At 55.4% G+C, this 11141-nt stretch overlaps 1 protein-coding gene across 2 annotated transcripts; it reads right to left on the bottom strand.

Annotated features, from left to right (window-relative positions):
• Positions 1–1026: 1026 nt before the first annotated feature.
• On the bottom strand, positions 1027–10705 carry Usf2 (upstream transcription factor 2, c-fos interacting). Of its 2 annotated transcripts, XM_063253372.1 has the most exons (10): positions 10036–10702; positions 9716–9762; positions 9497–9615; positions 9159–9359; positions 8439–8589; positions 8226–8313; positions 7894–7952; positions 2088–2182; positions 1801–1929; positions 1027–1724 (listed from the first exon to the last, which is right to left on the bottom strand). In XM_063253372.1, the coding sequence occupies exons 1-10, from the start codon at positions 10095–10097 to the stop codon at positions 1635–1637; spliced, it is 1041 nt and encodes a 346-aa protein (XP_063109442.1). In that variant the 5' UTR covers positions 10098–10702; the 3' UTR covers positions 1027–1634. The 2 variants fall into 2 exon arrangements, with proteins under 2 accessions (XP_063109442.1, XP_063109443.1); XM_063253373.1 differs by lacking the exon at positions 9159–9359 and having other exon boundaries at positions 10036–10705.
• Between the last annotated feature and the right edge of the window lie 436 nt (positions 10706–11141).

The raw sequence follows: 11141 nt of genomic DNA, 5'->3' as shown, positions 1-11141 counted from the left end.
GCAGAAACTGGCCAACACCAAGGGTTTTAGTGCCGATTCTCTGCTGGCTGGGGGATGAACCCAGGCTGACTGCAGTACCTTTATTCCTATCTACCGGGCCCATCTTGCAGTACCTGTCCTAAGACATCTACAAAGCCTCATTCGAGATGAGCCGTCTCGCCTGACTCAGCCAGGGCTATCCAGCATTACCCCTGCTGCCAGAGCCCAAAGAATTAACACTAGCAACAAATGTTTCTTCCTGGTCCCTCACTGGAAACCATGAAAACAGACTGGCCCTAGCAAGGAGGGCTGCCTCAGTCACTCCACTTGGCAGCTAATCATGCCACACTCAAGAGATAGCTTCAAAAGGGAAGCCCCAGGCAAAGCAGACAGAGACCAGTTACAGCACTTGGGTGGTGGCAGGGTGGAGAGCTCGGCAAGGGGAACAGCTGGCAGACCCAGATCTTCAGGGGGCTGAATGAAAAGGTGCTGCACATCGATCCCCGAAGGAAGCAGCAGCATCCTCCAGCTTCAGCAAGCATCGCTGCATTGGCTCAGACCAGGTTTCATCATCAGTCAGGGGCAGGGGTCACAGCACAGGCGCCAGAGCCCCGGTGCATGGCGACAGGCAGACGGGCCAAGCCTGGCTTCCTGGCCATCTGCCCTCCCTGGGGGTGGGGGGCTCAAGGCCAGGCCCCATCATTGGCTGGTGGAGAGGGGAGGGCTTCAGCCCACAAGGCAGGGCCAGGAGTCAGGTTTATTTTCAGGAACTGGTGACAGGGAGACCCCAACCTCTCATCCAACAGCAAGGGACATGTCCTTGACCCTTGGTCCTCCACTCCAACCTGCATCTTCACCCTTGGGGCCTTCAAGAGGCTATTCAATCCTTAATTCCTCCATCCATCTGGCCAATGGACAGGGCACCAAGCGTGTGGAATGGCAGAGACAGGTACACTGCCACCAACACAGCAGCTTAAGTCCTGGCCTTTGGGAGCTCTGTACCCACCCTGGTCCCTCCCCTGCCCTGAAGACAGACAGACAATAACAGACAAGGCGGGGGCCACATGGGGCCAGTTTATTGCAGTTAAATACCTCTCTCTATTTTTTTGACCATTTTTCCATAAAGAAAATTAACACACACACACACACACACACACACGCACACACACGCACACACACACAAGCACGCACACACACACACGCACACACACACACGCACGCACACCACCCCCACGAAGGGGAGCAGGGATCCAGAAACAAGAGGTGGGGTGGGACATGGCCTTTCTGCCTAGGTCCAGGCCCCAGGGTAGCCCCCCAAAAGCTCCCTCCTTCCCATAAGCACCCTGTCTCAGTACCTCTAGAGACCAAGGAGGCAGCAGGAAACGGCAAGGCCTCTGTCCTCCTCCCTCTCGCCCCCTTGTAAGGCCACCAGGAGTGCTGGGGCTTAGGGAGGGCCAGAAAAGGGAGGCAGACAGACAGGTGAGGTTGGGGGTCATTTCCAAGTCTAGGAGGGCAGTGGGTAATGTATCCACAGAAATGCATTATTTCATTCATTTTTTGTTAAAAATCTACTATAAAAAAACGCAGCTGGGGGAGGGGCATGTGTCCCTCTCTGTGCTAAGGGCTGGGGGTGGGGCGTCATGGTGGAGCAGGCATCACTGCCGGGCACTCTCGCCCACCATCTCCAGGTTGTGCTGCTGCAGCTGGGCTCGAAGCAGGGCGTTCTCATTCTTCAGCTCCTCGATCTGGAGGTGTGACAGGGCACAAGTGAGTCAGGGGCTGGCTCCTGGGGCCTGGAGTTCCCAGGGCACCCATACGCACCTGTTGCCTCAGGAGCTCGTTGTCTACCTGCAGCCGCTCGGCCTCCTTGAAGGTCTCCTGCATGCGCTGGTTGGTCTGGCGAAGCTCCCGGATATAGTCACAGGCCTTTGACAGGATGCCCCCTTTACTCTGGGTGGGGGTGGCGAGAGTATCAGACTGGGCACTCCCCTCTGGCCCATCCCAGGACAGCACCAGTGCTGTGGGTCAGCCAGGCTGGGGGATGGGGAACAGGGGCACTGTAGCAATGAGAAGGCCAAGTGGCCTACCAGAAGGCAGGGGACACTTACCGCTCCTGTCTTGCTATTGTCTGCATTACAATCTGGAATGATTTTTGAAAGCTGGACGATCCAGTTGTTGATCTTGTCCCTCCGTCTTCGCTCCACTGCAGGAGAATAGCAGTAATAACAGCTACCCAACAGCACTTACCCCTGCCTGATAGGTTGCCACAAAGGATAGACACTGTCTGCCCTGAGCACGGTCTGTGCCAGGGAAGTGCAAGACGGAACCCTGGCAGCACTGCTTCACAGGAAGACCACACACCCTCAGCCAGAAGTCAAAAGCTGTGCACTATGGATCTGGACTACTAGGCATGGTGGCACATTCCTAACCCAGCACTCTGAGAGGTTGAGGCAGAAAGCCTGAATGTTCAAGCCTGGGCAACTTATCAACTTAATAAGACTCTGTTTCTGGAAAATACACAAAAAGGCCAGGATGTAGCTCAGTAATGGATTTAATCCCCAATACTGCAAAGTAAAGCAGAGGGGGGAAAAAAAAGGCCTAGGGACTTTGATTACTTTCTTTGGCCCACCCAGCATATTTATGAAAATCTGAGTTATTTAAAAATTATGAAATTTCATGTCATAATGATCATTTCTGGCTTCTTTTGGAAAACCACAGCTCAGACAGTTAGCTCATATTCTTAAGAGGTTAAAAAGGGGTCAGTGGGCTGGGACTACAGCTCAGCGGCATAGCACTGGCATGGTAAGCACGAGGTCCTGAGTTCAGTTTCCAGTACAAAAAAAAAAAGAGGTCAGAGTCCCTTTAGATAGGATCCAGTAACACTTTGTTTCTACAGCCCTGGTATGGATTCTCTGTATCTTTCCAGAAATTCTGGCTCCCCTGATCTTATTTTTCCCAGCTGTAAATGAAATCGGATCATGCCTTGCCCTGGTTAAAGTCCTTCTGCAGGTTCCTGGCAGCAAGTCCCAGCTCCCAAGACTGGCACTGCAGTTCTCAGAGGGCTGGTTCCACAGCTTTGGCTCCTAGAAACAGCAAAGCCCTACCTTGAAAGTCAAGGATGACAAAATAATATAGAAGTTCACTCGAGAGGTCCAGATTTGGGATTTCTTAAAACTCTACAATCTCCCTCATAGTCACATGCACCTATGTCACATCCTTAGGATCCCTGAAGGAGGGGAGTAGCATACATCTGAGCCAGAGACCCCAGTCTCATAGCCTAAAGGTGTAGCTGCCCAATCTTTCAGAAACTTCTGAGTTCAGGACTACACTGTGGGGGACAGAAGGCCTGCGCATCCCTGACTTCTTCCACACACTTCTGCCTTCTTCCCGGGAAGGTTCAAGAGGTATGCAATATTTGGGAAAGAGATGGGGCCTACAGCTAGGTGGGATCTGGAAAATAGGGCAAGCGAGCACTTCATGAGGGGTGGGCAGGGAACCTGGGGGAAGGGTGAGGAGGGTGTAATTCTCCTGAGCTCAGCAACAAACCAGCCCTGCCCTGCCCTGAAGAAGCACTCCTGGCCCATAAGCAGGCAGCCTACCTCCTCCTTTGGTCCTGCCTCTCCACTACTGTGGACTAGCTCCTACCACCTCCAAGTGCACCCCATTTAGACTGAGTGACCCACCCATGAGGCTTCTCCATCTTGTGCTCTGACCACTGGTCCTGTTCCCAGGCCCTCCTTTCACTCTCCTTTTTCTCAGCACTGTACATCATGTTGCACCATGCCAGGGGAAACTGTGGGGACTGTTACACATGTTGGCTGGGCTCAGGAGAGAGCGAGGAGCCCTGTTATAGTCTCAGTGAACAGAAACCTGCCACCAGGGGAAAACCAAGGCCAAGAGCATCAACAAAGCAGAGTCCCCAGCCCAGGTCTGGTGCACTACCCCCATGTCCCTCTATGGTGCACCCCGTCCATCCACAAGGCCTCAACAACACCCCCCTTTTCCCTGTAGTCTAGTGCTTGTGGAGCTAGGCACTGAGCTATAGCTGCAGCTCACAAGTCCTGTTAATTTCAAGCCATTTGCACTTCTGAAAAACCTAACTGCCTGCCCTGCCATGGGTAAGGTGGCACCAACCACACTCTGTCATGCTGGTGGTTTCATAGTGCCACTGTGAAGAGCCTACAAACAAGTATCACCAATCCCACTGTGTACAAAGTACCTGAGAAAGGCAGAAGGGTGGGATGCAATGTTTCCTGCACACCATGGGGGTGTGATGAATCCTCACTGAAAGACTGAGCAATGGACTTATAAACCAAAAAGAGGCATATCAGGCAGCTAAGCAAGATCCCAGAAGCGGTGACATGAAAACAGGCTGGGGGCTTTGGAGCATGAGAGGAATTGCAGGAATAGACCTCAGTGCCTTGTCTGTTCTGCCTGTGGAGTGAGACCTCATTTCCTCCTGCAGGGTCTTGCTCCTTGCATTTAAGGCTGCACTAAGCAGGCTATGCCAGGTCAGGCCCGTGTCCCGCAAGACCATTGTGGCACATTTGAAATGGAGGAGAACCAACTCCATTTCCACTCCACGAATGCACTTCAGTTACACTGTACAATACTAAACGTGCAACTCAGCAGCAGTCTGCCAGGACTAAAGGCAGATATGGGCAAATCTGCAAATAAGTTGGAGACATCAACCCTCCTGACAGGACAAATAGACAAGAACTCAGGACAGAAAACATAGATATACTCAACAATACAGCCTCTGTGACCCCAAAGAAGACCCTACTCTACAGGAGCAGACACACGTCCCTATCATGCATGTCACTCCACCAAGTCGGGCCATATTCCACATCTGAAATAGGCCTCCATACATCTCAGACAACTGAAACCATGTACTGTATGGTCCCTGACCACAAAAGAGCTAAATTAAAGATCAACTATCAAAGAGATATCAGGAAATCCCATAAATATTTGGGAATTAAGTAACACACTTCTAAATAGTCCCGTGGTCAAAGAAGAATTCACAACACAAGAAAGACTAAGATGAAAACACAATAGATATAAATGGGTTGCAGCAGTAGAGGAAAATTAAAGAGCGAGAGCAAAGACTAAAACTCAGCAAATTAAAACACAAGGAAGTAGGAGGAATGAATTAGTAACATTAATAGTGAAAACCAATGACACAGAAAAACCAATTCAGTCTGGCCTTTAAAAGTCAGACTTCACATAAAGATGTGAATTTCTGACAACACTGGTCCTAAATTCTGCCACAATGGCAATGGACTGACCTTCGAAACCCAGTTCAGAAGCGAATGTCTGCCCCCTTCTGTCACACCAAATAACACTTCACTTCTTCAGTCCCCCTCCCTCAGGGCATCCTTAGGGAGGGGCTCCTGAAGAATCCAGAAGCAAAAAGAAAAAGAGAGGAAGCAAAGGAGACGCTGGCGTGAAGCCCACTTCAGCACAGAATCTTGAAGTATGCAGACACAGGATAAGAAGTGGGAAGATTCGAAAGCCACGCTAGCCTTCATTCCTGTCACAGTAACTATGATAGGGCTGCCTTTTGCTGCTCTGGAGAGGGAAAGGAGGCAAGTTCTGTGGTGCAAAGTAGAGTTTGGGGCATCTCAAGGATGACCAGAGGCAGAGATTCTAAAATGCACTTCCCATAGGGGCCTGGAATCTGGGAGGGGAGGATGGTACAGAAACAGCTTTTGTGTATCGCCGGATTCTGGATGGCAGGTAACGCCCTGTGAGAGAAGCAGTCCTCACCTTGCAGTGAGAGACAGACTCCTGAAGAAAAAAAAAAGAATAGATGCCTATGACCAGGGATGGAGTTTTGGGAATATCAACCAACCAGTTTCTAAGGGCCACTCCTGGGCCCCATGGGCTATACTCCTGGGACAGATGGAAAAAGAGGCCAGACCTTGAGAATCCCAGTAGTCAAAGTCATCTCTAGCCTGCCTAATGTGAAAGACTCCTGAAAATCTTGGAGGCACAGATTCCAGGGCCTCCCCTCTGACATAGTTACTGTGAACCTCTGGGGTGAGTACTGGAGACTGATTGTTAACCAGCATCCCAGGAAAAATTGTGTATCAGGGGGGCTTGCTCTGAGGTACAAGTCTGGAAGGAGCAGCAAAGATAGTAAGAAAAGCAGAGAGGGAAGAGCAGAAGGAAACATTCTCAAAAGGAAAAAAACAGGCAGAGTCAGGTGCTTGGACGGAAATCCAGTGGATTTAGCAATGATGGCATCATCGGTGATCTTCAATAGAGCCAATCAGGCAGGGCCAGACAGCCAAAGGGATAGAGAGGATGGGCAGACAGCAAGTGGGATACTCTGCAGCTTGGAAGAAGGGGTCACCAAGAGGCTGAGAACTATGCAGGACGACCTGGAGCTGGACAGATCCAGGCAGAGGTAGAGTGCAATGGGCGGGAAGCTGGCTGCCGGGCACACAGGGGCCACACACTATTGTACCTCAACTTGCAGCATGCTCACCAGAAGCCTTGGGGTAGTCAGTGTCATTTTAAAGGGACAGAGGCAAAGATTAAAACCAACCCCAGGCTTCGTGACCAGGAAGTGGTGGACCTGGGGCTGCCTTAGTAGCCAAGCTCCAATTCACCCTTCCCCTTCAAAGCAATCTGACCTCAGCATGAGGCCCCAGTCAGCTGTTGCGCATACTTTCTATATCCTGCTCTCTGAGGCTAAACACCTGTGCTTACCTCCTGCTTTCCTAGCCTCTAGTTTCCCCTCCCACCCTGGCAGGACTTCTCACATGACGCTGTGTGATCTGGTACCCCACCTCAGTTCTGCTACCTTTCTCTCCTGAGTTCTATTCTTCAAACACATGTAAGGCCTGCATGTTTGCATACATTCTTGCTGCCTGGGACTCTTCCCAGGTCCCAGAGTGGTTTGCTCCCGAAGGTATTCTCAGGCCCTTGCTCAAATGTTACCCCTCCAGAGGCCTTCAGAGCACACAGAATCCTATTCACTTCCTCCCCCAGCTTATCTTTCTTCAGGAGCCCTATCGTGCCACCTAATGTTATGTGGTAGCCATTTACAGGTTCTTTCCCCCACACAGTGACACTGACAGCTAAGACCACATCTATCCCATCATCCAAGCACCCAGGGGCCCAGGAATATGCGTAGTGGCCAGAGGTCCGAAGCCAGCAAGCTCCTTAGCACAGAACCACACAGGCCTACAGCCCCTAACCCACAACAAACTGTAGGATGCAGGGCCTCGGCCTGGCACTCGAGGCCTTTCCTGACTCTCCTGGGTCCCCTTTCAAGGCAGCCACAGGAACTTTTGCCACACGAAGCCAGCACCCATAAAGCAGCCTGACTCTCCATTCCATGCCCACTCTGATGGACGGGCACAGGCTTGCAAGGCTGGTCTTGCCCAACCCCCTCAACCATAGGCACCCTGTCTCTCTAGCCTGTGACACTTGAGGTCAGGCTCCAGACCTGGCACAGGGCCCATGCTGCCTAGCCTGAGACCCAGGGTCAGTAAATATTTATCAAATGTTAGGTATTTGGGTGTCACTGCTCCCTTGCTGTCTGCAGGATGCTATGTCCACCACGTGAGGTAACCGGAGGTGGACGCAAGAACACTGAAGGACAAATGGTCTCAGGGTGTAATTGCTGTTTCTGGGAAGGGCAAGCTGCTTGGACCTTGGTTGGTCAGTGGCACAACTTCCTGTGGCTTCCTCCCTCAGGACCTGAAATGCTGACAGACAGTGGGAAGCTCCTGGCACCTCTCCTCTATTTCAAGATTTCTGACATTTGATAGACACATGTCAAGCATTTAGGATCCATCTAGTAATGGGCCAGCACTGCTTCCCTCTCCATGACTTCAAATATCAGGACTGGCTGGGGCTGAGAGGCTGCAGCCTGGACTGGCCCTGCCTACCCCTTGCCTTTACCTTCATTGTGCTGAGCTCTCCGTCTCTCATCTCGAGGTGTTCTGGTTCCATCAATTTTTCTAGAAGGGGAAAAAAAAAGTGCGCATGTGTTATCTCAGACGCCTGTGCTCAAGCACTTAGTAAACAGTTAAGACTCAATAATTATCTTTGCAAGGCAAATTCATGCACAAAAGGAAAGAAGCAGTACTTTGTAAGCAAAACAGACTAAGAAACACCCTGTGCCTGCTGTGTGCCAACCTGCCCAGTTCCTAGGCCAGAAACCCTCCCTTCCTTCAGCCCCAACAGCAGACCTCCCAGCATCCCTTGCTCCTCAGACCAACACTTGCACTTACGGAGAGTAGGGGTGTGTCCGGGGTGCAATAGTCCGTTGCGTTCCTGTCTGAAGCACATCCTGAGGCGTCATCATGACATAGAATTGGCCTGTAGTGACAGCATTGGTTAATGGCAAGGCAACAAATGGAAGAGTTAGAAATGGTTGGAGGCTTCCCTGCCTGCCAGGCCCATTAACCTCCCCTGCTTCCCACCCCAGCCCTTCCTCTTCTTACCTCCAGCCTGCAAGCTCTGGTCTGTGGTCTGTACAGACACTGCCGTTGTATCTCCGACACTGGATGCCGGGAAGTAGGCAAACCGTGCCTCACCACTAACAGCTTCAGCGGCCGGGCTGCCACCATTGCTGAAGGGATTTTGGATTACAGCCTGGAGAACAGGAGGAGAGGCTGCCCTCAGCCATCTCCCCATCCACCCTCCTTGTTGCTGTGTTTGGTGGGTAGTGCATGCTCTACAGAAAGGGAGAATTCCTGTCCTGTGTCTCAGACAGGCCTGAAGCTGCACAGGTACTCAGCCATCATTTGCTGGCCCTAAGAAACTCTTAAGAGAGTCTCACTCTAAGAGACTTTCCCATGAGAGACACATCTCCCTGCTACTTTTGTTTTTTAAAATTTTTTAAAGTTTTTGAAACAGGGTCCTACTACGTACTCCAAACTGGTTCCTAGCCACACACTGTCCTCAGCTTCAAAGTGCTTTAACTATAGGCCTGGGACACCACACCTGTCATCACCATCCCAGTTTACATAACAACAAAAAAAAATCAAAACAACAATGTACAGCACAAAACTTCACTGTACACAACAGGAATCTCACCCCACAGGCCTCATACATAACCTAAAGGTGGCATCAGTCTCTCATCTGCCCCACCCCCTGGGATTCCCCAAGAGCAGTGCCCGTGCTCCCTCCTCCCCATCCCCCTCCAGATGCTGGGCACCTACCAGCGGGAAGGGTGCGGCGGGACCTGGGGGCACAGAGGCAGCAGCGGGGCCAGGGCGCTGGCCTGCCCCATCCACACCCACCTGGGTCACAGCCTGCTGCCCCCCCGCGAAGGCAGCTGTGGACACCACGCTGACGGCACCAGCTGTGTCGCCCTGGCCATCCAGCTGACCATCAGTCACCTGGACTACACGGTATGTCACCTGCAGAGGGCGGCAGAGCAACGAGACCGGCGCTGGTGCTGAGGCTGGGGCAGGGGCCAGGTCTAAGCCTTTCCCAGCCTATCCGCCGGCCCTGGCTCAGCCCTCAGCCGACCGGAGGAGTTGGGCCCGCACCTCACCTGTCCTCCATTATTCTCTGTGCGGAACTGGTACTGGATGTTGTGGTCACCGAACGCCGCCTGCTGGACGCTGGCGATGGCCACCGCCGTCTGCTCCTCCGCCCCAGGACCGTCCCCACCTGCAGGGAGGAGGGTCGGGAGGGTCAGCGTTGCGCGGGGTCTGCGCGCCCAGCCCCTCCGCGGGCGCGAACCCAGTCCCGGTGCACCGCAAACACTCACCTTCCTGCAGCTCGACGCCCTCCTCCGCCTCGGGTCCCTTGTCGTGGCTGTGTGGGCACAGGAGAAAGAGAGGTCGGACCCGGGCCGCGGCCGCCTGCGCCCCCGCCCCGGCGCACGTCCCTCATCCAGACCGCGCAGCCTGGTCCGGGGCGGACGCCCGCGGGCGGAGGGGGGGACAGGGGCGTCAGACACCGGGCGCCCCCTCCCTCGCGGCCTCCATTTTGAGCCGGGCCCGGCGGCCCTCGGGATCATGGCGGCCCGACCGACAGGCCGAAGGACCCGGACCCGGGCGCGCGAGGACACCGGCCGGGCGCTCTTACCTGGCGGCGGCTGCAGCGGTGGCCGAGGCAGCGGGATCCAGACCCGGGTCCAGCATGTCCATGGGGGGGGCGGGGGCGGGGGGGGCGCGAGGCCCGGGGGGAGGGGAGGGGAGGGAGGGGAAGGGAGGGGGAGGGAGGGGAGGGGGCGGGCGGCCGGGGGGGCCCCCGAGCCCGGCGCTCACGCCGCGCGGCAGGAGGGGACGGAGGAGACACGGGAGCCGCTCGCGCTGATCACGGGGACAAACAGTGGGGTCATGTGAGGAGGAGATGCCGCCGCCGCCGCCGTCGCTCCTGCGCCTGCCGCCTCCTGCTTCAGCCGCAGCCGCAGCCGCCTCCGCCTCCACCCGCCTGCCGGATCCGGGCGCTCAAGGCTCCGGGACGCCGCGCGGTCGCCCCCAACCCGCCGCACGCGGCCCTCGGGCCTCCTTCCCTGAGCGGCCGCCGCCGCCGCGACTTTTTATTTTTTTCACACGGCCCGCCCTGGATGGCCGCTGCCTGTCCCCTGGGTCGCTGGCTCGCTAGCTCGCCGCCCGGCCTGGCTGAGTCCAGCGGCGGATCGCTGCTGCCGCTGCAGCCGCTTTCTATTTTTCCCCCCTTTTTTTTCCTCCTTTACTTGAGCTGCGCGCGCGCGCGGCGGCGGCGGCGGCGGCGGCAGCGGCGGCGGCAGCGCGAGCCCAGGGCCGACGCGCGCGGCGGCGGAGGGGGGGGGCAGCCCCCGGGAAGTGCGCGCGCCGTCGGTCTAGGGTGGCGGGTGCGCGCAGGCCTGAGTCTCTGCGCCGCCGCAACTTCCCTGCGGCACCGCCTGGAACGCGGGGCCAGGGTGGAACGCTGGGGGACCGACAAGCGGCGGGGGTCGGAAGACAGGAAAGTAGGTCGGGGCCGCGGGGGAGGGGAGGTAGAATGGAAGAGACGCGCGCTCCCGGCCGCGTGCACGAAAGGTTAGGTGTGGGGCGCATGCGCGGGGCGGGGCGGGGGGCCGGGGCGCGCACGCAGACCCGGGTGGAGGCTGCGCGAGGGCACGTACTCCAGGCCTGCGGAGAGGGAGAAGGCCGGCTGCCGGCCGACCGGTCTCTTCCTCCTAACCCGGGACTCGGTCCGGGTAGGAA

Source organism: Cavia porcellus, unplaced genomic scaffold (genome assembly GCF_034190915.1).
Source record: "Cavia porcellus strain 051 isolate PalLab524CR breed Dunkin Hartley unplaced genomic scaffold, mCavPor4.1 scaffold_7, whole genome shotgun sequence".
Classification (NCBI taxonomy): Eukaryota; Metazoa; Chordata; class Mammalia; order Rodentia; family Caviidae; genus Cavia; species Cavia porcellus.
This window is presented reverse-complemented; position numbering and strand designations above follow the sequence as displayed.